Source organism: Channa argus, chromosome 19, assembly GCF_033026475.1.
Source record: "Channa argus isolate prfri chromosome 19, Channa argus male v1.0, whole genome shotgun sequence".
NCBI classification, from domain to species: domain Eukaryota; kingdom Metazoa; phylum Chordata; class Actinopteri; order Anabantiformes; family Channidae; genus Channa; species Channa argus.
In genome coordinates this window covers 12,893,015-12,920,858 of record NC_090215.1, presented here as the reverse complement: position 1 = coordinate 12,920,858, position 27,844 = coordinate 12,893,015, and the positions used below count along the sequence as shown (strand labels likewise).

At 40.5% G+C, this 27,844-nt stretch overlaps 3 protein-coding genes across 4 annotated transcripts; all 3 read left to right on the top strand.

Annotated features, from left to right (window-relative positions):
• Positions 1–1,420: 1,420 nt before the first annotated feature.
• Positions 1,421–8,743, top strand: agtr1b (angiotensin II receptor, type 1b). The gene is made up of 2 exons (XM_067486892.1): positions 1,421–1,717; positions 6,771–8,743. Exon 2 carries the CDS (start codon positions 6,876–6,878, stop codon positions 7,965–7,967), a length of 1,092 nt encoding a protein of 363 aa, XP_067342993.1. The 5' UTR covers positions 1,421–1,717; positions 6,771–6,875; the 3' UTR covers positions 7,968–8,743.
• A 281-nt stretch (positions 8,744–9,024) lies between these two features.
• On the top strand, positions 9,025–13,172 carry cpb1 (carboxypeptidase B1 (tissue)). Its single transcript, XM_067486596.1, has 11 exons — positions 9,025–9,175; positions 9,664–9,739; positions 10,016–10,140; positions 10,270–10,369; positions 10,443–10,544; positions 10,671–10,775; positions 10,864–10,974; positions 11,093–11,183; positions 11,523–11,725; positions 12,469–12,553; positions 12,804–13,172. Exons 1-11 carry the CDS (start codon positions 9,111–9,113, stop codon positions 12,989–12,991), a joined length of 1,251 nt encoding a protein of 416 aa, XP_067342697.1. The 5' UTR covers positions 9,025–9,110; the 3' UTR covers positions 12,992–13,172.
• A 1,613-nt stretch (positions 13,173–14,785) lies between these two features.
• gyg1b (glycogenin 1b) lies at positions 14,786–27,809 on the top strand. 2 transcript variants are annotated; one of them, XM_067486597.1, is made up of 8 exons: positions 14,786–14,937; positions 18,241–18,376; positions 18,503–18,677; positions 18,773–18,935; positions 23,825–23,951; positions 24,991–25,207; positions 25,752–25,790; positions 26,940–27,809. In XM_067486597.1, exons 1-8 carry the CDS (start codon positions 14,931–14,933, stop codon positions 27,087–27,089), a joined length of 1,014 nt encoding a protein of 337 aa, XP_067342698.1. In that variant the 5' UTR covers positions 14,786–14,930; the 3' UTR covers positions 27,090–27,809. The 2 variants fall into 2 exon arrangements, with proteins under 2 accessions (XP_067342698.1, XP_067342699.1); XM_067486598.1 differs by lacking the exon at positions 25,752–25,790.
• The last annotated feature ends 35 nt before the right edge of the window (positions 27,810–27,844 follow it).

Sequence of the window (27,844 nt, the reverse complement as noted above, 5' to 3'; positions counted from 1 at the left end):
ATCCTGCCTTTACTGAGAATTATTTGTTTTGTGGAGAATACAATTGGAGATTCAAAGCTTGGTAAATAACCATCTCCTCACTTCCCGAGAGGTCTCGTGGGTCAGATATAGATTGTTGATAAAAATAAAAAAATTCCCATTCAGATGTTCATTGCTGTCACAGGATATGCAACAAGAATACACTCGTCTAATGGAGGATTCTTATAATTCACAGTAATTGAAGACATAATGGGGCCTGATCCCAATTCTCTGGAGGTGTAAATGGGCATGTTGCTGTGTAAAGTGAGTTACTCGCCTCCTCAACCCTGACCTTGTAAACGATGACATGCATAAAGACTGACAAGTCACGTATTATCAAGAGGTTTTTCAGATCTGTTGAATTTGAACCCATGTGACCACCAAGTGTCTGTGAGAATACAGAAATCTCTGTGAAAGAGATGACTACATCAGAGCTCCAATTAGTCCAATGTGTTGTCCTTTGTTTGTTCGTTTGTTCGTCTCTAACCAAAGTGAAGTCTTTTCTTCATGGTCAATACTGCGGACACTCTGCGGTCACTATCCATCTCCAAGACAGTCGCGTTAGTCTGGCTGCAGTAGAGAGGTGAGGATGTAACCCATTTCTCAACACATGTCAAGTCCTTGAGAAAGAAAAGAATAGTGAGAGTCAAATAACTTTAGCACTGAGCTGTGTGTGATGGATGTGCAGATGCTATAAATAGGGATTCCTTCTTGTTGCAGCTGGAGTGTTGCAGCTCCCTTTGAAGCCAATCAAATTTGTTTTATTACACCTGCAAATATTCTTTATAGTGACATTCATCAGCATATGCACCAGATACACTTAAATAGCCTTAACAAAGCTGCAACAACAATAGGGAGTTGTCAGCTCCACATAACCCTGGGATACACAGGGTATCACATACTTCTAACAATGCATCCACTTCCTATAAAAATCTTTGGCACATAGATGGCAGCTGAGTCAGACTCTGGAAAATGGGGAATGTTGTTAGGAAGAAGAGCAGTAACCCAACTCTCCCCACCCCTCTTTTAGACCCTGTTCCGCTCTAATCCAAGCAAATGGTGAGCTTGAGACAGTATGTTGACAGGTCCCATCACAGTCAGAGCCTGGCCATTCCTTTCATGTTGTGCAGAGGACAAGTGATCGGTGACTGTCATGGGATGAAGGTGATAACAGTGGAAGAAGAGAGGTGATTGAGACAGTGAAATTAGATTAACCAAAGTGCTGTTTATAATTAAAAAGAGAAACCGAGTGATTAAAAGAGATATTAAGAGAGAGGAAAAATGGTGTTTGGTGAGTTGCGGGGGGAGGGGGGGTGAACAGGAGGAGAGAACAGGCAGAGGTGCTATTGTGTAAGGTCTTATGTGTGTGTTTGTGTTCGCAGATTGTTGGCCAGAGAGAGATGGAAATATGGGAAAATATGTAGCTGACTGGCTCCAGTATAATTCATTCATCATTGTAGTGTGTTTGTGTGTGTGTGTGTGTGTGAGTGAGAGAGAGAGAGAGTGAGAGAGAGAGAGAGAGAGAGAGAGAGAGAGAGAGAGTAGTGGGGGCTATGAGTGTGTTTGTGTGATTTTCCTGCTTGTCTCGCTCCACCAGCTAAGTTAAATCAGAGGCACTCAGCGGCGCACTGTAGAGGTCTTTCTATTTCTGTGTGTCCTGCTCTGGAAGCATCAACAGCCTCCTGGTTCAGCACCAAAGGTAAGAACTAACATAAACTCATTCACAGGAAGATCTATTACCAACTATACCAAAAAAGTTTGCTGGTCTAGGTCTATAACTTTTTTTAACTTCATTGATTTCTTTTTTACGTTATTGTTTTATTATGTGTAACAGCTGCTGCAAACACAAACATTTCCCTCCAGGGATTTATAAAGTATCTAACTATCATCTCTAAATTTATATTTTTGTACTATCCTGTATAATGGGACATATTTATTTCAGAGCCTTTAGTTGAACATCACTGCTATTACGCTGGGAACCTGCAAATGTAGCAAATAAATGCAGAGAACAAAGCAACGTGTTAGATGTATCCACAGACTTGATCTGTGACACCTGTTGTTGCTGTTTGTTCAAGTTGTTCATGTGAAAATCCTGTGTGTGCAGAGACTTTAAAAGTGCATCTGCAGCTCTTTAGCTGACTGTGTGAGCAAGGATGGGGAAAATCCTGCACTGAAGTATGCAAAACATACCATGAGAAAGATGGATGCAGTCTGTGGCAAAGTTTACACGGCAGCGCTCATATAACAATCAGGAATTTGATCGGCTTCCTGATAAACACCAGCTCTGCACACATTGAGAATCCTCACGTAGGAAGAATTTAATTGACGGGAAAAAGGGGAGAAGGTAAATAAAGAAGGTTGGGCACAGAATACAGCAGAGAAAGGCAACCCGAAAAAAAAGGACAAAAAACTGGTCAAATGAAATTTTCAGCCTTGTCACTGATGGAGAAACAGGTTTAGGCTATGGAAGAATAGGGAAGGAGAGTGATACTGCAGAATTAACATGCTGAGAAAGAGAGAAAAGAAATCACTGCAGACTTAAACCAAGAGCTGTATATAGGTTTTCGTCGTATGTTTCCACTTTGGAGACAAATGCTGTTCTGTATTTTATTTAATATGAATATTTATATATGGTTATACAGCGAAACTATCTCTTAGCAAACTATTTTGCTAAATAATAATAAGTAGAGAAAGGAATTTATAAGTATCTGTGGTAAATTTTCTAAAATAAAGCACGGGAAATAATGGAAAAGCTTCACAAGGAGAAGATTGTGTAGGTTTAAAAACTGTATATGTGCAGATATATGTTACTGATGTTACTGAAGCCAGTTTATCCAGTAGATCCAATCCTGCAAGCAGACATCCCATCATTAAATTCATGGTCACTCCTTCTGTCACACACACTCACATATTCGCTCAAATATGCTTTTATTAATTTATTCAGAAATCATGTCTTTTTAGTTTACATATTTTAGGTGAGTCATGTATAGATTTAATTTACTTATTGTTTCAAAATTTACAGTCAACTCCATGGCATAAGCGAACTGAAATGGTTTCTGAAGCAGTCAGTGAGGTTGTGCTTGGTCAAGTTTCCTACAACCCCAATTCCAAACAAGTTGGAAATGTAAATAAAAACAGAATGCAATGATTTGCAAATCTCATCAACCAATATTTTATTAACAATACAACATAAAAAACATATCAGATGTTGAAACTGAGAAATTTTACAATTTCATGGAAAATATTGGCTCATTTTGGATTTGATGGCACCAACACATCTCAAAAAAGTTGGAACAGGGGCAACAAAAGCTATAAAAGTAGCTTCAACCAATCAAAAACAAATGGAGGAGCATTTGACAACTAATTAGGTTAATTGGCAACATGACTAAGTATACAAAGAGCATTTCAGAGAGGCAGACACTTTTGAATGTAAAGATGAGCAGAGGTTCATCAATATGTCACAAATTGTGCCAAAACATTGTGGAGCAATTTCAGAAAAATGTTCCTCAACGTAAAATTGTGAAGACTTTGAAGATTCCACCATCTACAGTATATAATGTCATCAAATGATTAATAGAATCAGGCAATCTGTGTGCAAGGGACAAGGCCAAAGGTCAAAACTGGCAAAATGGAAAACTATTCTCAGATTAATCAGAGTAATCAGATCAGGTCAGATATGCAACATTGCAAGTGTTCTGCTCACTTCCCAGATGTTAGCAGACAGTTGGTAAACAAAGAGGGGATGCTACACAATGGTAAACATGGTAAACGTTCCAACTTTTTTGAGATGTGTTGCTGCCATCAAATTCACTGCAATGAAATTCTAAGAGGGGCTGTTGTTTGGTGATGTGTAGGGTGTTAAATTTACATTCCTGTAACATGCTTGAGGATGCAGGAAACTACACACTACACCAGGAAGCACCCATTGTCGCAGAACGTTCTGTTACACAAAAAGGGCCGAAGTGAGACCTTACTGAGAGGATAGGCATGAGCAGGGAGGTTAAGATGGTTTTCTTCAAGTAAGATGAACCTGACTTCATAATAGGCTGACATAAATCACTAACCCCATCAACCACACATTTTAGTGGCTCTCTCTATGGGCAGCCAGATGGTGGTGCTCATGTCAGTGCAGCCGGGTGCTCACGCCAGGGGGCTCACAGATAGCTCTGTTGATGGGAACTTTTCTTCCCAAACACAGTTCAACTCGCCTAACCCAGACGGAGATCTTAACGTTTCCAGGTTTAGCTCACTTCTCTGATCCCAGGACAGAGCTGCTTTTGTACACACTAAAGGAAGATTATAAAGGGAATGTTACTACTACACCATTATTCTTTTTTTTATTATTTTTTGGTCTTTTTTTTCCTTCGGCTTATCCCGTGAGTTCAGGGTCGGCACAGCGGATCATTGTCCGCATGTTGATTTGGCACAGTTTGTATGCCATGTGCCCTTCCTGAAGCCACCCTCCTCAATTTCTACCGGGCTTGGACCAGCACTGCACTGGGCTGTTAGGGGTTCAGTGTCTCGCCCACAGACACTTCAACATATAGCCGGGACCGGGGATCGAACCACTGACCCTGTGGTCCGTGGAAGACTTCCTTACAAACTGGTGCAAACATATCCCCAAACTTCCTCCTAATCCTGATGTTATCCCTTATTGTAATCAGCTTTATTTTTGCAAACAGTGGAGGGCCACACAGTCCATTGTCTCATCCAAGAGGATGCAGCTTGTTCATGGGCCTTGTGAAGGTGGTGTTTACTTTCCTGCCCGTGGTCACCCAGGGTTTATGGCCATCTCACAGTGAGCTATAGCTCAGTGAAAAAAGCCACACTAAATCACTGGTACCAGTGCTTCCAAGTCACCTTCTGTCTGAGCCACACCACCTTTGTTAAGGGGTTCATTTACAAATATAGGCAGCAATAACCCGCCAAATGTGTCCCATCACTGTGAGCACCTCCCTGATCCAAGAATTCAGGAAGTAAAACGCGTCTAGTTTTGTTTTCCCATATTTCCATTTGTTGTCAATAGCAATACACTTTGTTAAACCCTCAGACTGTGAAACCAGTGTGTTCTGTCTCTCTGTTGTGTGTAATTTTACAATAAATTTACAGCCAACCGTTGTAATGATCCTTCAAGAAAGAAAACAATCCAAACAATACCATCTGTGCTGGTGCTTTCTCCAGCCTACCACACTCGAGTCTGTGCAGGAAACTCTCAGAGATATTTCATTATTCTGTTGCCCTTGGCACCTACACATCTTCCACACTGAAAAGTGTCCACATCTGCAAGCGATAGGTTTGTTGCTTTAGCGAATAGGGGCTTTTTTTTAAGAATTCATCTTCTGAAGGCTGGTGGAAAATGAGCTCTTTGACTTGGAGATAAAATAGTTCTACTGGAGGAGCTCAGACTGTCTTAATGCCAACCAGAGGGCAGTAGGAAAGCACAAGGGGAAATTTTTAAAGGTGCATTCAGTAAGTAGTCAGCAACTGCTGCTACCATATATCTGCAATAGCAAGAAAAAAATCTGAATTACTTTTTAAATAAATATATATCTGGACTGGCTGAGATTATATTAAATTGTCAGTATTATGCACTCTGATATCTTACAGCTTTGAGAAGTGAAGAAACTCAAATCATGCATAGAATGCCATCTTGTGGTAGGACACCTCCTTAGTTTGCTCAATCTGATAATCAGAAGATTTCTATTTCTATTCTGCCAGCCTACATTTTTAGAGTCAACTTCATATACTAAAAAACAGCCCATTAAATTAATGTTTCATTATCCATACATGCTGTTTGCTCACTTTTGAGCTCCAGATTCTCCAGAGTATGTTTTTTCCTAGCATCTGTTTAGCCTTAATGCAACTGCAAATATGTTGTCATTTTCATGTAATTAGTAACAGAAAGTATCTTTGCAGCTAAAGTAATAATATACATGAGGCTTATGCTAATATTGTTACATCAACCCCACTAATGACGCTCACTAAGCTGTTCTATTAAACATAAAGACACTCAACAAAGAGGAGAATTAGTTTCTTTATTCCCATTTCACATTCTGCTCGTACAAATGAAGCAAAAACTAGCCCTGAGGCAAATTTTCCACAGCATGCAGGTTTGATTTTCTCACAGAGCAAACTTTCCACAGAGCTGAATCCCTGCTGTCCTGTTTGTTTAGGTGTGTGCTGATTAGAAGTTCTCATGCTGGGTACAATGTATCTCTGCACACCAAGGGTTTGAAACGTGACATGTCTTTTACAGTGACTGGAGCTCTCTCTCTCCTCTGCGCTCCCTCAGTACCTCAGTGTTTAATGGTGTTGTTATCCAAGCTCGCACTTTGCCGTGCCGTCTTCATTAACAAAGGTCCTAGCGCGAGGCATAAATGTTCTCCTTCCGGGTGCTGACAGTCCACCCAGATGAACAGGCCGTTTCACAAGCATTGTACAGTTTTACTGTTGCCATTCATTAGCCAAGATACCATTTAAGGGAGAAGGCAGAATGTCGATTGTTTGAATAATGATGTTTCAAAGGGCATTTTTGGAATATTGTGTAACATACAACATCTGTTTTTTATGGCTTCTTACTTTACAGAAATAGCGCGAAGCGTCAGGATGGCTTTAATGTGCAGGTCTTTAATGAGCTAGTGTAGGGTGAGCATTTTCATGGGTGCTCGTGCAGATTAGCTTTATGGGCCATGCCAGCGGTAATGATGCCTCTTCTCCTAGACTGCTTGTGACATTTTGTGTTTCTTTTATAGGACTTACTGAGGCCCTCGCCCTAGGCCTGAATCAGTCACCACAGACACCCCCCACCAAGAGGGCCCCCTGTTTAAAGTCTTAGGATCTGGCTCTAAAAGGGGAAAATGCAGAACACCACGGCAGGAGTGACACAGGGGGTGCATCTGAAATGCGGCTTATCTGGAAGTCATGAATTCATCTTCACCCTGGTACCCATCGTCTACAGCTGTAACTTTGTCATCGGCATTGTGGGAAACAGCATGGTGGTGGCTGTCATCTACTGCTACATGAAGCTCAAGACAGTGGCCAACATTTTTGTCCTCAATCTTGCTGTTTCTGACCTCACCTTCCTCATTACTCTGCCCATGTGGGCCACCTTCACTGCCAAAGGCTATTACTGGCCCTTTGGAGGATTCCTGTGCAAGGCCAGTGCAGGGCTGGTGATTTTTAACCTCTACACAAGCATCTTCTTCCTCACAGCACTCAGCATTGACCGTTACATGGCCATTGTGCACCCCATGAGATCACGTAGGTTCCGCACTGTGGCGTACGCACACATCACCTGTGTGGTGATTTGGCTTTTTGCCTTTGTGCTTAGTGTTCCCACAGCACTGACCAGAGATGTTTTCAACATCACAAACTCTAACACGACAGTGTGTGGCATTCTGCACCCAAAAGAGGAGAATGCCATCAGGGTGAAGCAGCTCCTGTTGGCCATCAGCCTGATGAAAACCATGCTGGGCTTCCTGGTGCCCTTCATCATCATCATCACCTGCTACTGCCTCATCGGCAGGGCACTGCTGCGGGCCAGACACATCCATAGAAGCTCCCACTCCCGGGGTGACGAGGTACTGCGGATGCTCACGGCAGCTGTCCTGGCCTTCTTCTTGTGCTGGGTGCCACATCAAGTGTTCCACTTTTTGCAGGTGCTCACTCAGCTGACACTGGTTGAAAACTGTGCCATTCTGGAAATCATTGACACTGCCATGCCCTTCACCATCTGCATTGCCTACTTCAACAGCTGTGTTAACCCTATTGTGTACAGCTTTGTGGGACGCAACTTTCGCAAAAACCTTATGCGGCTGTTGCGTTGCTCACCAGGTGGATCTTCTAGGCCTCACCCTAGCATCAGTTCCAAGATGAGCATCCTCTCCTTCCGTGCGTCAGAGGCGCTTAGCCTTACTGTCAAAAGTAGACCCTCTTCTGAGGTTAAGTGAAAGAAACAAAATAAAACAAAGAGGATGAAGTTCTTGCTTCTCTCTCTTTAGGTGTGTGGCTAAGAGATGGAGACATTCCATGCTTTTCATACCGCAGCTGTATTACCAAGCACTGAACCAAGGAGAACACCTGTAAAGTTGTGTTCATTTCCCTCTGTTAGTAAGCCGAGAAGTTTGCTATCTTTATCTGCAGAATATGCTGGCAAAGGTTTGTCGTTAAACTTGTGAAATCAGTGTCAGTGTAAAGAAATTCTGAAATTAGCTGCATTAAAGGAGTATTGCCATGCTAGAAAAAACTCATTGATCAGAGATTGCTTAAGGCTCATTGCTTACGATTACAGTGCAGTAATACATTGTGCAGCAACAAACCTCCTGTGTGCTCAGCAGGTCATTCACAAGTTGAGACCAAAAGGATCATGCTGAAACCATCCATGCATGCTCTGCCAGGACTTATATTTGTGGAACAGTTGCAAAGGTGTAGCAGAAATGTAATGTCACTTTTAAACATCTTTGACTGTGTAAGCAGTGCCTGTATGGCCCTATGGTGTTGTCGAATTAGGAGCTCTTTGTGAAAATGTATTTGTATAATGCCAAGATGTTTTCATGTATGGAAGTAACTGTTTGCAAACACTCCAGGCTGGGTGTTTAGTATTAGTATCTATCTATTGTGGTTGTAATTGTGCTAATTAAAGATGTTGATAGATTTTTTTTTCTACTTTTTAAGTGTACAATTTGCGAATATATGTATAAAGATATTAATAAAATGAAAAAACATACAGTTCTATTTACATTTCTTTACTACTCTACTTCATATATTACACATCATCCTAATTTAACAAAGAAATGTGTCATTAGTTACTAAAACATTTAGAAATATGCTGTCATGAGATTAACTATTCAAAGTATCAAAATCAACTGACCTTGGGTTGAGTTTCCCTAAGAATCATCTATTAATCATTGACAGTGCATCATGTAGGCCCTATTCCTCCACACAGCTCCTGAAACGATAACAAACAGGAACACATATAATCTTTTAGGGAGTATGTATGACAAGCTGCAGCAGCACAGATTGGGATTGGTGGATGGTTGGCAGGTCACAAATTATAAGAGCTGTCCCTGGGCGAGGTCGACTACACTGCCAACATGAAGGTCCTCCTGCTTTTCGGATTGGTGGCTTTTGCCCTGGCTGACCTTACCCGCTTTGAGGGGTATGATTAAATCTTTGTTTAAGCAGCAAATGTTGATTTTTATTTGATTATTTGTTTATATGTTAACTAAATGTATGTAAATTCCAATGGTCGCCTAACAAAATGACAGAAGTCGTCCTTCAGAGGTTCATCGAGTAAAGTACATCGGTACATTAGCTACATGGCTCACAAACTTCGATTGCAATTTAACCGGTGTTGCTTCATGCTGTTGCCATTTAACTTGTTCCAAACACTTAGTTAGGTTAGATATGGAACTGTAAATGTGGTATATAGAGCCAACATCATCAGGAATCTGGTTCTTGTGTGTATGGAATTTGGACAAAAATTGTGCAGTTTAAAGATGCCACCTGGGAACTGGTAAACCCACACTCCATTTTACATTTTATGTAGGTTCACAAAATTGTTCTTACACTGTTCACCCAATACACTGCCCCTTTATTACTCCAACAGTATAGCAGCTGCATTTCTCATCTATTTTCTTTCTCTAGAGAGCAAGTTTTCCGCCTGAAGCCTGTGCTTGATGAACATGTGACCCTCATTAAGAAATTGGCTGACAGCATCCAGGTATCGATCTTCTTGCACATGTACTCCAGCCTTTTACTGCCATCCTCACTCACTACAGGGGTTTTGGTGTCAATCTGATAATTTACTCAATGCCTGTTCAGATGTGCAAATTATTTTTTTCTGACAGCTGAGACCAAACATATATGCTAATATCTTGACATCTCATTATTATTTTTTAATAATAATTTCTTTGCACTTGTCAAATGAGAGGCCAAAGTGCTGGATCTGGCTTTTACAGCTGAATACTTCAGTGTTTGAATTTGGCGCCATCTGCAGGTCGACTTCTGGAAACCTGAAAGCCCCGAGCTGGTGACCATCGACATTGATGTGGACATCCGTGTGCCTGCTATCTACCTTGACATAGTGTACACAATTCTGCAGCAGAGTGACATGGAGCATGAGTAGGTCACAACACATGGATCTAAATATAAACACGCTGTACATCAAATTTATACTTCAGCATTACTAAGTGAAACGTCTCCCACCTCAGCTTTTAATATCTACATCACTTCCTCCTAACCCCTCATCAGGGTCCTTATTGAGGATCTGCAGACTGCGGTTGATGCCCAGGCTGACAGTAAGGTTTCTCCCAGAGCCCATAGTTACACCAAGTACAACACCTGGGACACAGTAAGTGGCAAAACATTATCTGAGTCATGAATGGACTGTTTCCTGTTCTTATTTTTTCATCCTTTATTTTCAGATCCAGTCCTGGATCGCCTCTATTTCCACCTCCAATTCTGATCTGATCAGCAAACAGGTGATTGGAAACACCTTTGAGGGGCGCCCCATGACTGTCCTTAAGGTATTTTAAGACTGAAAGATTAACTGTTGGATAAATATTAATATCAATCCTAAATATTAAATAGATTTACATATGTATATAGCTCATAGAACAGTTGCGATTGTTTACCTTCTTACCACACTACAGCTTGGTAAAAGGTCCAGCTCCACCAAGCCTGCTATCTTCATGGACTGTGGCATTCATGCTAGAGAGTGGATCTCTCCTGCCTTCTGCCAGTGGTTTGTCAAGGAGGTAAGGAGGATACATGTTTAGACATGACAAGAATTTGGAAGAGGTTTCCACTGATTACATCACACAATGTTTTTGCTATATTCCTCAGGCTCTTTCAACTTATGGCAGCGATTCTCAGATGACCAGTCTGCTCAACCAGATGGACGTTTTTGTTCTACCTGTCTTTAACGTTGATGGTTATGACTTCACTCACAAGAGCGTATGCTATAATTCAATTTATAGTTTAATATAACTAAGACACCAGTCTGTATTAAAAATTACTTGGATTTGTTAGATGCATTGCTGACATGTGTCTTTTGTTCAATGGCAAACTTTAGAACCGAATGTGGAGGAAGACTCGCTCCAGGAAATCTGGAACCAACTGCTTTGGAGCCGACCCCAACAGGAACTTCAATGCTGGATGGTGCAGTACGTGTAACATATGTACAGCAAAATTATAAAGGGGTACAATAGGGATTCAAAACGCCACTTAATAGTTCATTCGAGAATGAATCACATCGCACAAAGCTTAGCTCTTTAATTTCAACACTTGTTGATAGTAGATGTCACTATATGAGGGAAAAACGCCCACATCTTCCAAACTCCCCCTCCACAGGTTGATTGGTACCCATGCTGTCTGTACACGTATGGCCTCAAGCACTGATCACATCACCATGACATCAAAAATGAAAATGAAAACATAAACAAATGTACGGCATGTAGCAAAGTTTTTTTTTTTTTTTTTTTACATTTTCATGTTAATTGTAGCTGCTGGAGCCTCTAGCAACCCCTGCAGTGACACGTACTGTGGCTCCACTCCTGAGTCTGAGATCGAGGTCAAGAATGTTGCCGACTTCATTCGCAGAAACAAGTCCATCATCAAGGCCTACATCACCATCCACTCCTACTCTCAACTGCTGCTCTTCCCCTACTCCTACACCTATGAGCTGGCTGCAGACCACAGTGAGCTGGTTGGTTATTATCATCTGACACATAATCATGCACACAGCTGAATGACTGTATTCACTGACATGCCTGGTCAATCACAATCCCAATGATTATAATTATTCATTATGACAGCTTTGCTGGAAACATTCACATTAAGAATACTCTAAAAATCGATTTCCTGAATCAGATTTTGCCTCAGCGTGTCTCTTCTGATAGTAATAGAGTATGTATCACAGGTAAAAGTAGTCACTACATGGATGTTTATTAATATGAATGAGACAAACTTATTAAAATATCTTAATTAGGAATTCAACTTAAAGCCATCAAACTGTTATCTAAAGGTCACACTAATAGCTGCGAATCATTTACATTCATTTCGCATTCTCATAGCTCTTTAACCTCTCACTGGGAAGTCCTGTGCAGTTGACACTCACATCCCTGCTCCAGCTCTCACACTAACCGAGATCATGTGTCTCTGCTTCTATATGACTCACTTGTAATTTAAGCTCTTGCCAGACACGTTGCAAAACAGAAGAATTCCAGGGATCTATCGTAACTCATCTGCCCGTCCAGAAATATTATTTCCTGCTTGTGCATTTCCCAGGGGCATTCATTTCCTGTTGAAACTCACTCAAGCTGTTATTTTTTGTAATATAAGCAAAAATAGTTTTGTTTAAAGTAGTTTACTGGATGGTGGATGCTATGGGGCAAATGTCTACAACACTTACAGTGCTGCTTTAACACTTTTGTATCCTCTGCATTGTAGCTGAAGGTTGCTGAGGGAGCTTCTGCTGCTCTGCGTAGTCTGTATGGCACTGCCTACACCAGCGGACCTGGTGCTGCAACCATCTGTAAGTACTGCAATGAAAGCAGCTCTCAATGGGGAAATATACTGAGAGGACACTTGATAGTCTATTTTGCTACTCTAATAATATGTATTATGGTTATATGTGCACTAGCGTCCGTTGAGAAATGTGGCAACAAAAAGGCTTTTTTGGGCCTTTAAAGCTACATTTTTGTATGAAAACCCATCTGGATTGTCCAGTTTCATCAGCATAGCCAACTCTGAAAATAAGCCCTCTCTCTCATTTTCTGCCCCAGATCCCGCTGCTGGAGGATCTGATGACTGGGCCTACGACCTGGGAGTAAAATATTCCTACACCTTTGAGCTGCGTGACACTGGTCGTTACGGCTTCCTGCTGCCCGAGTCTCAGATCAAGCCCACATGCGAGGAGACCATGCTGGCCGTCAAGTACATTGCCGCCTACGTGCAGAAGAACCTCTATTAAAGAGCGGAACTGCCAGGACCCCTGCCAGTGCAGCTCCTCTGCACCAGCCCCCAGCTCCTCCAACCACTCAGCCATCTCCAGTCCGTATCCATGGATACGGGCACCACCCGCCATGTTTCCTCACTGTGCTTGACAGAATGTCAAGATGAGTGCAAACAATAAACTCAATGATCCATCCCCACATGCTGAATCATTTTTATGTGTGTATGATAATATAGTGTCTTGTGGACTGAGCCTTTGTTATTTGGATGAAAACCAAAACAGTGATGTACGGTTAATAAAATAATAGTACACCTTACAGGCTATCACTACAGAGCAGAAAAGTTTAACGCTGCAAACTATCTAAACCAAGAATCACATGTTAAAAACATAAAACATAATTATTTAGAAATACAAAGTGAGACACTGGACAGTGAGACACAATGCTTCAAGAAACAAAAGGATCCACTAATTTAGTGTATCAGCCGCTCTGAACCCTGGTGAGTCCTCTTGTTCACCTGGCAATGCTCCAGCTTTGGAGAAGGTTAAGGGGGTGGGGGCATTACTCTTTGAGGATTTTAGTCCAGCAGCACAGTACGTGACTACCACAGAGTGCTCCTTGGCAGCGTCTCCTCTCTGCCAAGCATCTGCCTGAGGGAAGAAAATAAAGAGGCCAAAGATCAGCAGGGAAGTTCACTGCACCCGCCCATGTTTCTGAAGTAGAAGGTAGAAATATGTATTACAGTGTCTGCGTTTTGAAATGGTTTGACACATTAAAATTTTATGAAACATTTTCCAAAGATTGGAAAATGTTTTAATCAATTTAAATTCATTTCATTTGGTTAATGTTGATATAGTCAGTGACTTGTTTGGGGGGCGGCAGTGGGTCAGTTGGTAGAGTGGCAGCCTACTGACTTGTGCCCCGCTCTTCCCAACCACAATTCCAACTGTCTTTGAGAAAGACACTGAACCCCCAACAGCCCATCCCGAACCCCAGCCTTGCAGGTCCTGGTCCCGAGCCCAGTAGAAATTTGTGTCAGGAAGGGCATCCGGCTTAAAAACAGTGCCAAATCAACATGCGGACAAACGATTCGCTGTGGCGACCCTGAACTCACAGGATAAGAAAAAAGAAAAACATTCAGTAGCTTGGTTAAATATCAATTTGAATTTCATGTAATGTACAAACTGTATGTTACAGTTGATCCCCAGCCCCTCAGTATTATATCCATCTCTAAAAGTAGTATCACTACATCAGCTGATGTGAGAAATACCTCCGCTGGGTCCAGTAGAAATATTACACTGTTGTGTAACACAGTAAGAGGACCAGTGACCTCAACCACTGGCTCTGATGTCTTCTCGCTTTCTTCTTGCTGTGCTGTTCTTGTTCCACAAGATGGAGACAAAACACCAAGTGCTTATCACCGAACGTGTTGTTAGTGATCTCTGCGTCTCATGAAAGCATCACCATCATCTCTACATTGACACCACGTGTAAAAATGACACCAGCCTGGGGAAAACAGAGAGAGAGAGAGAGAGAGAGAGAGAGAGTGGGGTTGGGGGGTGGGGGGTGGGGGTCTGGACAGTTGTTTGAAAGGTCAAGGCTGTCCCAGGAATGCACAATTATGTCTGACGCACGATGGGTTCCATACTTCTCCCCCAGCTGGAAACTAAATGTAACTTTACTAAACAACTACAAAAAACGTATTCAGAGATGCTGTTGGTGCCTTTACACATTGTACACACTTGTAAGTCTGCGTTTTTGTTGGAATCCCGCACTTACTGGGGAGGTGTGAAGGCTCGAGTCAGGAGCAGGTGGGTGTGTAGAGACCGTCACGTGACGCTGGGTCTGGCTGCTGTCATGCTGGTATAAATCCACCTCTGTATATTTAGTCGGTCCTTTTCTCCAGGCAGAGCCGCTGTGTCTACAAGTCCCGGCTTCAAAGTAACTTCGTCTTCACTCATGGCTGGTATGTAACTTTCAGCGTGTTTGCTTTCTCAAACTGCGATTCTCAGAAGTTGTTTCCACTTAGTTACGTGCTACAGAGGATTTGTTTCTCAGTATCGCGTGCGTGGCTATATATGGTGAAAATGTCAGTCCGACGTTTTAGTCGCTTTCTCCGAATCTGTGCTTTTGCTCAGCTGATGCTGTTTGTGCCAGACACTTTTTACATTGTGTCTTCACCAGTGTTTTGCTGTCTGTACTAACAAACGGACTTCAAAGTAGTCAGTCATATCAGAAACATGAATGTCATGCATGGCGGCCATAAATGAGAATATGGAGAGGAAAAACCCTTTGACATGCATCATACACCAACCCTAACAACCATCCACAACCAGTTTGACAACTCTGTATCAAATAATGAAATATTCTCAAGTGAGAAAAATAACAGACTAATAAAACTATAAAGTGATGATAATCCAGAGCTTCAACAGAAAGGGCCTGAACCACAAGTCCTCCTGTCTAGCATGAAGACCTGGAAAGAAAAAAAAAACGTGAAACCCAAGCACGCTGTTCAAACACGAAGTAGGAAAACACATCGAATGGAAGCGAGATAAGGGAGAGGCTGAGGTGCCTCGAGGACTGAGACCCCAGATCCAAAACATCTGGAATGAAGGGCTGACAAAGCGGGGAGGGAGAGTGCTCTTGGGATGGCCAATGGTCCAGCGCAGGGAGAGCGTGAGTGGAAAGAGAGGACAGGAAGCAGAAAATAGATGAATATTCAGCCTCATGTGCTTACGTGTTTAATAACAGAGGAATAGAGAGATGCAATGGTTTTCAGAAAGTCAGCAATAATGGACTATACTGCATATACAAGCAGATTGACTGACACTGAGACTGCCCCAATAGTGGGAAACAGGTGCTGGTACAAGCACAGACGTAACAAATAATTAACCCACTAACTAAAATAATAACTCAATCAAACAAAGATTTGATTTAAGTTAAGACTGAGTTGTACTGTATGGTGTCTTTTGGGATCGCAACGGATAAATAGCTCACTTCTTTTTCGGGGACAGACATTAAACCTGTATTGTGACCAAATAGGTATGAAGGACCACGCCCATCTAGGGTTTTAGAAGTATTCTTGGTTTAGTTCAAATTCAAGCTGCAGTATTCCAAACCAAGTTAGTTGAACTCTGTCCCTCTACTGGTACCATAATAATTTTATTTTAATTAACTTTTTCATGATTAGAATAAATCTATAACAATCATGACCTGTAAAGGGCAAGCAACAAAGAGGTGGATGCTTTTGAGAATGTTCGTATTTATTACAAATGTGCCATTAGATGCAGAAAGCTTCCACTTTTCACAGAATTTCACACACTTGTGTTTCAAGCAAATAGGTTTGTTTAAGAGCAGTAAAATACCTGTACTGTGTCTCGTTGGTAAGCCAGGGTGTAGTGCTCTTAATCGTCTCTAAGAGGTAGTAAGAGGTGCAGCTGGATCCAGGAGAAGAGACAGAGCTGTGTACAGTCACTGGTACAGTTTTCAACAGGGCCTGGTGTTACAGTGAAAGAAGCCAGGACGGTAATCGCTCACCAGTTGTCAGTGGGCCAGTGTGACAAGTGGTAAATACATTTGCACCAAGCATTCAAGGACAGGCTACAGCAATATCATTTCCAATTTTATAAGAAGGTGATCTGAGGATCTGACAGACGTGATAGACAGAGTTCATGCACATATTAAGGTCTTTTACAGTGTGAATGAAGGAGCAGTGCATGCCAGTGATGACCATCCAGATGTTTGTATAAATGGCTAGACCACTTCCTGACAGCATGTTTGTTTTGAAATAAATGGTAGCAAATCTAAAATCTTATGAATTTACAGCAACTCACATGTAGGAATGCTCTATAAAGACACAAGATGGAGTAGGCGTGGACGTGAGTTCAGTCTCATGGAAAACCATGATGTACGTCACAGGGCCTTCTCCCAGCCTCTAGTGTTCAATCAATGAGCCTTGGCTGTGGTTGAACTAAATGCTTCATTATTACATTTTATTCATTAGACATTCATTAGGTCACTTGGATAACTACTCCATCTCTGGTTTTGCCAATTAAACGGGACGTGAGAAAAAGTGGGTGTGGTACAGTGCAGAAGCGGTGAGACCAGTTGTACCTGGCAGCTCTAATGGTTAATAGTTCACCAACTGGCTCAGAACTGAACAAACTTGAAGCCTATAAACACTTAATGAAACTACTGTACCTACTGTTATCCGTGATTACGGTCCAAGTGGGATTCGTGTTGGCTCACACGCTACAGTCTGCCTCCTCCTCCTCCTCCTGCCATGCTGATTTCAACATCTTAACCTATATGTCCTCTCACAGGCAAGTCATTGTTCTGAGACATGACTTGGCTGGTAGCTGACAGATTTTCCTGCCTGCTGCCAGAGGTGGTGGTACAGAGAAGGCACCACACCGCAAATAAAATCCACTTTATTGAGACTTTAAATCTGGTACTGGGTACTTCAGTCTCTCTTTTTCCATTTTCTTTCTGTTTTCTCAAAAGAAGTAAGTTCAGAACATATTGCTTTTTGACACCCAGCTTGTGTTTGTTGCTGTCACACTTTGTAATTTTGTAATACACTAATCTAATTTTGTTGCTTACTCTGTGTTTCATATTACTGGAGATAACTGCCCAAACATGGAAGATGTAACACCACGTCATGACATTTTCTGCAGCCTAAGAAAATCGTTGAACAGATTCAAACATCAATGTCAAACCTAATGTTTGGTGATGGGCGGTCAAATGTCGTCAGTAGCTGCTTGTTAGACTTAACAAGAAGTCAGTGCACTTTATATTTACTGAAGATCGCTCTTTGTCCTCACTGTGCCACTGATATTATTTGAATCACATTTCGACTAAAAACTGTTTGCTGAATTTGGTTGAAAATATTTGGTGAATAAGGTAAAAAAAGATTCAGAGGATCACAAATGTATGGTAGACAATGTTAACAAGAGACCCTTGTCTGGCATCAAAGCCGACTTCTATTAAATCAAACGAATAAATGAAAACCAAATGCATTAAATGATACCGTTTGCACAGATCTAAGTGTGGAGACATCGTTTTCTATACTGCAGCTCTGTGGTAATGAATTAAGGCAGATTAGCAGTAAAAACACACCATGCTTTGTGCAACAAAAAAGAAATAGTTACCTCATCGTAAGAGTAACTCTGGAAACATCAAAGACAATTCATATTAATATATAAGCATCTCTAAGGTTGGATTCACCCTTATAGTCGCTAAGCTTTAATCCTGTTTCTTTTCTATACAGACCAGGCTTTTGTGACTTTGGCTACTAATGACAGCTATGCTAGGGGCGCCATGGTTTTGGGCAAGTCCCTCCGTAACCACAACACATCCAAGAAGCTGGTGGCACTCACTGGTCCACAAGTGTCAGAAGCTTGCCAGTAAGAACCCTTAAATGCAACCAGTGGAACAACATTTCTGAATCACACACGCTAGTGCTCCTGTCAAGTCTTGTTTTCCAGCTGGATAGTTGATAGTGATTCATTCATAGTGTTGTGAATGACTAGGTCTGTGCTGAAGAGGATCTACGATGAGGTGACGCTGGTGGACGTGCTGGACAGTGGCGACACAGCACACCTGGCTCTGATGAAGAGGCCTGACCTGGGCGTCACCTTCACTAAACTTCACTGCTGGACCCTGACACATTACTCCAAATGCGTTTTTATGGATGCAGACACACTGGTGAGCCTAAATGGGCATTTTGTTTGAAGCTAAGCACACTGCTGCACCATATTTTTAAGAATCTTGGTCTGTTTTTGTTTGTGTCTACATCCTAGGTGCTTTCAAATATAGATGAGCTGTTTGACAGAGAAGAATTGTCAGCTGCTCCTGATCCTGGCTGGCCTGACTGCTTCAACTCTGGTGTATTTGTTTTTTCTCCTTCTATGGAGACTTATGGCAAACTGCTTCAGTATTGTACAGAAAACGGCAGCTTTGATGGTAAGACCCAAGAAACATCCTTAGCATTTTTTATAGTCACTGCTTTTGTGCAAAACCTTTTAAAGCCAATCTATGGTTACTGCTTGTCTGATCTGATACTAAATAAATGCTGGCTCAACAGATGCACACTTGCCTTTAGTCCTATTGCCGATGGGGGTATGTCATTGTACATACCTCCTTCCCCATGCCTATTATAAACACGATGGCAGCTCTTGACAGTCATTAACAGCAAATAGAAGTGCTCCTTTTGTTACATTTGACTGAACAGTATGAAAAGGTAATAGTAAAAAAAAAACAATAAGAGAACAGTGTCAACGATGTCGAAAGATACTTGGTGCATTCAGTGAGCACCTGGTTTGTATGTCTAGCACATGCAAAGTTGGAGCAGTGCAGACAGTTTGCACAGATACAAACTGTACAGTCTGCCCAGACGCTATGGACTTGGCAGATCGTAAAATTTACATCATGGATAACTTAGAGGACAGTTGAGTCTTTTATCAAACATGATACATTCCCTATCCCGGCCTCTCTAGTATCATCAATGTAAACAAAGTACTTTTGGTTTCTGGACTGATAGTTAGACAAAACAATTTGAAGACATCACCTGGGCAACCCTGGGAACATATCATGAGCATTTTTCCTTTTTTGTTAATTGAATGAATGAACCATGAAATACTTGGTAGCTTAATAAATAATTGACTGTGAAAGCTTTAGTATTTACAGTAATGATATTATAATATTTATTATTATTATTATTATTATTGTGACTTCTGTCTTTCGTACATTTTTGGTGCCTAACTACTTCAGCTTACTTTCAGCTAGAAACAACATTCAAACTTCAAAACGTTCAGCTTATAAAGGACATTATTGCTTTTATACTTAATACCTAAATATTTGGAAGAAAGCAAATAAAAGTACTTATTAAATGTTCCCTTCATGTAATATTTTCATTACCAGTTTAAATGAGCAATTTTTAAAATGTATTTGTACACTTTTAGATGGCATTAGAGGATGTTTGTTTATGTCATATGTCACACTTTTCTTTTCACATTTCAGTGCCAAATACAAGAAAGAGTTTAATATGTTGAGAATTTCAAATATTTCTAGTTTGCCACTAGTCTTCAATTTGTTTTTTTCCGGTCGTACTCAAGGTTTTGATCCACTTGAATAGCATGAATTTCTTGGTATCATGCAGTTAAACTGAGCTTGTTTACCTTCTGTTCTAAGTGAGGCCTTTATTGAGCCCGGTGATCGACACAAGGCTCTCCACTCACTGACCATGTAGCTTTGCTAGAGTTATTCTCAGGGGCTCAATGGGGTGGGGTGGAGTTTAAATTTGAGAGGCCCTGTTTTGCACAGAGCACTGGTTGACATTCAGCAACTCTTCTTCATGATACATACTGTATGGTGGTGGTTCTGTTGGCTCAATAACTGGGTTGTTGAAGAGCTTTTCTCAGATCATCACTTGGAAAGGTCAAAGGTCCCCATTCGTAGAGTAGTGTGGTGTCTATATACTGCAGGATCGTGGTTTTTGCTTTCTAGGAAAAAAAAAATCCTGAATCAGTCAAAACATTTTTTACAAGTTTATTCAGAACACATTTTAGCATGACAAAACATTCACTAGTGGTAGGCTTTGTTAATATCGTCTCCTACTCCAAACCTTTAAGTACACTATACATTATTATACTATATATTTCAACTCTCACACACAGCGGTATGTTGACCTACATGGCGGTTTTTTACCCAACAATGCAGGAACATTTAAAACCAGAATCCGGATCTTTAACACACGCAATACATACAGTATTTATTACATATTTACTACATACAGGGAAGAATTGATTAAAGGGAAATTTGTGAATGTTGGTGTCTTGAGTCAATAAAGCCAACCGATTCTAGCTTTGTGATACTGATGCCATCGTTCTAAAGTTGAAATATATCTATCATATGTTTTTGAGAAGAACTATAATATGGAAAAGGATACACATAGAATATTAACTGTATAGTGAACAGGAAACATTGCAGTTTACTTACCATATGTCACATACCTTTGATATAGCTGCAGTATAATTTTTTGTTACTTAGGGAACAACATACTGTAAACACATGCATGTTGTATTTTAACACATAATTAAAAAAAAAAAGACTCACCTTTTGTAATGGAGTTATAACCACTTGTGATCTACATGACAACCATGTGATCACAACGCTATGGCCGATCCATTCAGAGTTTATGACCATGAAATGAGTCAAAACATCCAGTTAAAGCTAGCAAGTGATCTAAACTACTTTCATGCTTATAACGTGTTATAGATGGGTTAACAGCAGCGCTGCCAACATAACAATCAAACTGTAAACAACATTGGGGTTTCTTTTTAGCGCTGTGACCTCAGAAATGTTACTTAACAACGTGGACAGTGGTGGAATAAATTAAACAGGGTGCAAATGGTTTGTAACAATATATTACGTTTTTGCTTGTGATACAGTGAATCAGATTCCATCAGGGACAGCTTAGTGGAAACACCAATTAGTTTGCCTAATAGTCGCCAGTGCTTTCAATTGGCGACTGCTTTTGTCTGTTTGGCAGGAATTTCTTTTCATCACAACCCAGACAAAAGGCATAACTGTCCTAAATGTTCCCCCTCATCAATGGTTACTGTAATATTTAGTGTTATGCTATTTATAATTTTATATGCAACATTCTGATGTGATGTCTCCATCTGTGTGCTTGATGGCATGCTAATGAGTAAAACTTATTTATAGCCATTCTCGTGCACTGGGGCATGAGTTGAAGGCACTTTGCCCTTTGCTGTGTCAGGTCCACACTTCTGTGAGACATACATGATGTACACATGCACTTTTCCGTCTCTCTGCAGATCATTGATCCTATTTTTTAATTGCCGAGGAAAGATGGCAGGAAAACATTTTCTGTGGTTAAACCCAGAGGCCCTATCTCTGCATCTGTGCTTCTAGTGTTATCTGCTGCCAAGACAAACTGGCAGAGTTAGATGCACATTCTTGTTGAGCCCTGCTCATCCCCTCAAAATGAAGATACTCAGCCCTATATTAAGTTTTGAAATCCCCGGTGGAGGTTGGGGGTTTGGATAAACAGCAGCTATGTGTTATTTTAAACGGAGGCAGTCTGCAGTTTCACAGACAGTTCTGTGCTTTTTAGGAGCTACATGCTAACAGCCAGCATCTCACCTTGTGCCAGAGTTAGTCTATTGACCTAGTAGGTGAAGCAATTCAGGGTGAATAGTCAATGAGTTTGTGTCATGATTTTACTTGGTTTCAAAACACCTGGTCAGAGACAGACTTAATGACGTAACAGAGGTGATGTTCAATGCCTTATAGGTTGGACAAGTTTCACTTTGTTTGGTTTTTCTGGTTAAATTTGATATTTTGGTACTGGAAGTTCAACTGACCTACTTACCATCAAATGTATCCCCTGCCCTCCAATCTGTTGCCCCTGAGTGTGTTCTGTGTTTACGTAAGCCACGGCTATGACAAGGCCTGCCCCAGTTCTGAATTTCCCAAATTGAGCGAGAGCGAGTGGCTGTTTATCCCTCCAATCGGGCCCCTAGGACAGGAGGCAACTCAAGTGCAAACTTTAATATGAGTGTTGACCCAGCGGGCTATGTTAATTCACATCACCAGCACACAGCGAGAGAGACAAACCATTTTAAATACTCATGTCTATTTGTGTTATTTAAAGTTGACTGATCAGGAATAGGGCTGTCAGTGGAAAATACTCAATACTGGTGCAGATATGATACCTGAACTTCAGTACCACAATGATTCATGTCGTTTTTATATCTTACTTTGAGAAATGTACAATATTTTTATTTACAAAGGCTTTTTATGGAATAAAACTAATTTACTGCACCGACACTGTTGTTTTCACATCTGCAGGTTTATCCCTTTTCTTCGAATGATGCGGATGTATACAGACTGTGTTTGACATCAACTGGACTCTTTTAGTTTTAATTAACCTTAAAGCACAGAGCCTGTTAATTAATAAACGCGTAGTTGTCTGTTTATTAGGGACATCTAGGTTTAACTAATCTAACTAAGGTATACAAACTGCAAATAATTAATGAACAGGTAGCGCAGGTAGTAGCTTACATTTCATATGTAGTTCCTGTGTATTTCCCACATCCAGAGCTTTACGTCCTGTACATGTTAAAGGGATAAAAATATGAAGGATTTGCACAATAGAGCACGGAAACCAGAGTTTTAATGAAATATGTTCAGGTCTGCCTTTACCTTGTAGCAAGACATATAATTGTATTTCAAATAACTGCAGCAGTTTATAAAAGAAGGGCATTTAGCTCTGTTCTGAATGTTTGGGAGCATTTCTTTCACTGCTTGTTTAGACTTATCTTAGTTGATTGCTGACTATGCACCACAGCACAATTGGAAAGACTAATTGTTGCCAAGTCATTTCCATTAATTATTCCGGCTGTCACAGGTGTGGTCATTTGACTGCTCTCCTGTTCAGTTATTAGGAGCTATTAATTCATGTAGTCATGCTAAAGTAAAGCTGTTGAGTCAACTCATTTCATAAGCTACGTTGGCTGTACCCCCATCTCATATCATGTCCACATTATCATTAAAAATACATTACAGAAAACACATATTTCTACACCCTCCTCCATTCCTGAAAACTAAAAATTGTCTTCGATTGACAAATGCATGACAAATACCTTTTTACTCCTATACCTGATTGAATCACAATAATCTTTGTTAATTTGTGTTGTGATTCAATATCTTTCAATGGATATGCCACTTTATATAATCAAGTTTTATATAAAAGTGCTTTCTTGATCCACGTAAATTTGGGCTGTAAACACCTTGTGACTAGGACACGTTTCCCATCTTTGTTGCAGGAGGAGACCAAGGTGTTTTGAATGGCTTCTTCAGTAATTGGGCAACAGCCGATATATCCAAACACCTCCCGTTCATATACAACCTCAGCAGCATAGCCATCTACACTTACCTTCCAGCATTCAAGCAGTAAGTGTTCACACACTAGAAGGTCAAATTTCTGACACATTCACATTGCAGGTAGTTAGAGATATGATTTTGCTCTTGTTGTTATTTGTTTCTTTGTTTTAATTGCATTTTCTTCCTTGCATGAGTCAGTTGTATTGTAAAACAGCAGAGAGTCTATCAGTGTGGCTGAATTCTTATGTACGGGATGCAACGCCAAGGTGTAAGCAGACACTCTATCACATGAACGTGTAGTCACATCACGACATGACATCAGGTTACGAGCAAGATGAGACATAAGATTCCAGCAGCTCTGCCCATGCATCCTGGTGCAGGCCCCAGCTCTGGGTTGGATATGCACCCTGAGCTTCCAACAGCTGATACAAATCTTAAAATAGAGTGGTTTATTTAAAGACCTTTATGTTTACCTCTTGGACTGGTCATTGTGTGCTACATCTTAAGCCCCCCTCCCATCTCTCTGTGCCCTCATAGAAACAAACTTCATCAACAAGCTCTTTGGAGTGGCATTTCCTGGCAGCCTTAGGACAAGGGTGATAAACATGTACTGAGTTGTTGGTAGTTGTTAGCAGTAGTGCTTAGAGGTCTGGCAAACGCAGCAAAACAAATTACACAGGGACAGACTTAGTTTTATTTGTGTACAAATGCCTGTGACACTCGGCTCATGTTTTGTTTCAATCTTGCTAAATCCAATACACATTACAGGTTGAGGCAGGCGTATTTCTCAATTTCAGGCAAATGTGCAATTATAAAAGCATCTAAGGGTTGTGATGCTAACATACTGTCAATCACCATAAATTTAATTAAGCAGGCAACATTTAGACCCCCTACAGTTATATCTGTAGTCATCTGAAAACTGAAAAGCAGCAATTTAATATAAAAAAATATTTTCTGAATGAGTCACAAGCTACAGTTTGAAGAACAGTTCATAATAATGTATTAACTAACAATTACAACTGATTAAATCTTCCCTGAATAAAGCGTCCAAAATAAAGCATTCATGCTTCCACATTTTGATCCTCATTTACTATATGACTGATTTCAGATATGGTGGCAATGCCAAGGTGGTCCATTTCCTAGGAAAGACCAAGCCATGGAGTTACACATTTGACCCCAAAGGCAAACAGATTACCGGAAGTGTGCATGAGGCCACCACACATCCCACCTTCCTCCTGGACTGGTGGACCCTGTACTCCAGTGCTGTGGTGCCCATGCTGCAGGAGCAATACGGAGACCAGCCTTTCCACTCTGGATGTGTGGAGGTGAATGAACACATTTTGTCTTACAGGACCTACAGGCTTAATTTACACTGTAAACAGGTTGATGTGTCAGCTTATTTAAAGAGATAATACACAATAATACACACGAGTTACAAGTTCCAAATTCAAGGTTTATAAGTGTGAAATTGTGCTTTTTTATGCTGGATTTACCTGCAGAAAGCAACTACATGGCTATCTTGGAAGAAGATTAACAGCATTGATTAAGAGCTGTACCCTGTCAAAGTCATAGTGTTGCACAACCTGCACAAACCCAGAGCCCGTCTCCTTACGATTCCCAAAGTGTGACAAAACCAATTTTTTATAGAAGACAGTTGTGTTTACCATTGACATACTGACCGGAGGTTTCTAGTTGTCTACTATCTAAGTATATTTGGAAATGGGTTGTTGCATATTTATATAAATAGCTCTATTTTGCTGACACTTGTATATTTTTACAACCTTACATTTTACTTACAGTATTTTGTTTTTCTCTGATATGGTTCTGAATGATGTACCTCTTCTCTGTCTTCCTCTTTATCTCATAAAGTTCCAGTACAGTGACACTGTCACTTTTGAGAGTAAACAGGTATGGAGTAAAGGATTTGTGCTCATTTTATATACCTTTACTGTCAAAAACGGTTTGCTGGCACCTGGTTTAACTCTAAAATCAAGCCTCCGCATGTGTTTGCCTGTGGCCATTAAAGGTATGTCTTAATACAGTATAGAGGTGCTTATATGCACTTGATAATAAGTCTTAGTAGCTTCAGTTGTTTCTGTTCTGCCCAGACTCTGTGCTACATTTAACTAGGAACAGCTTTAAAAATGATGGACAGAATAAAAAGCCCTCATACTGTGCAAAATGCACTCCCCTAACTTCAGTTAGGACTTATGAAACTTCAGTAGTCCCTCCAAGCTAAATTAACTCAGTGTCTTTCAAGGTTACTATGTATTTATGACAAATTTCCCTCTCGTTCCTGTTTTTGTTGGTTATTGCAGAGCTGAAGCAGAGTCATATCTTCTACTGGTTTCGTTGTTACAGAGTAAATAAAAATGCAGTACAATTAGTACAGTTAGGAGGAATTCAAATTGTATAGCAATGCATACATGTACAGTATGAACCAGAAAACACGCATATAAAAGGTAGAATAAAGGTTTCCGTGATGTTGCTTGGCATACGCTAACATTTGTTTCTGCAAAGCTGAGTGAAATATATTGTTACACTGTAGCCTTAGTTGAGCTAATGATGGTAACGTAATTGTTGCAGCCTTTTAATCTTTAATTAGCTGATTGATAAATGCATGTATGTGTTTGCACTTACTCTACGTCTCATCAGCTGTTTGTTGGTGCAGCTGTGCCGCCTTCTAAGCCGCCTACTCAAAGTATGTCTCCTACAGTGGTAGATGTTCTCTGGAAAACATGCTTCCCATGTAACTGTCTCTGAAAACGGTGTATTTATTGACTGCTATTAGCTGTTATTGCATCTCATCAGGATTGTGTTCTGGGCAAAATACTACATGTTTGGGCAAAACAGAGACAGCAGTAGTTTCCAGGACCTGTTGTCACGTATCTGCACCCCAATACTGTATTTATACCAGCTTCAAAAATGCCAAACTATTCCTTTAATTTCAGCGCTTTCAAAAAACAGCAAGCACAAGTGTGTGTTCTCTGCAGTCCCTCAATTTCTGTTTTCCTTCTCTTTGTTTGATTATTGTGTATTATGTTATATTTTGTTCAGGGTGAGAGCCTGTCTTCACATGCACAAGTAATGCAACCACAGCTGTCCTCAGAAGAGCGAAAGGAGAAATGGGAGCAAGGTCAGGCAGACTACATGGGAATGGACTCGTTTGAAAATATAAAGAAAAAGCTTGATACTTTTCTCAAGTAAAGGAGAAATAAAATGTCATATAAAAGGAGTACTTGCAGTTTAACAAACTGTCACCATAGAGCTTTTCAAGAAAAAAATTTCATTTTTTCTTTTTACCCAATTTTCAACTACAAATGAGTTGCATCTCTTCCATTACTAGTATCCCCTCCAAAGACAGTGTCAGAGTAAATACAGAATTAAAAGTTTAATATTTCCGGCTTCAATCTATTATGTGCAAGACTGTGATTCAGTTTATCATGCCACAGGTATCTGCTACGCTGTGAATAAAGTCAGGAAAGATTTATAAATTTGCCTTTTTGAAGATACTTGTATTAAAAACTGCAAACATTTTTTCATCTCAATGCTCTTTCTGTAAAAAAAGAGACTAAACTGGGCCATTTGTATCAATGTTCCCAAGTTAGATTTGCAGTCACTTATATGTACATTCTTTCTTTTTTGTCTTTTCCTACTACGCAGTCATCTCGATGTCTACAGAGAATTAATATTTTATTTTAAGTTGATTTCTCTTGCTTTTGGACTGTCCATGTTTTTTTTTTTAACATAGATGTACAACATGTTTACAGCACTTCTAAAGGCCATAGCTTGGTCATACATTAATACACTAGATCCCCAGCTTTTCGGTAGGTCATTATATTTATGGCTTTATTATATTTTACATGACCATGATGTTGGCTGTACCACAAATCTTTCATGTGGAAATATTAAAAATATTAAACAGTTTGGATTTCCTCAAGTGTTTTTTCGTTAACATTTGT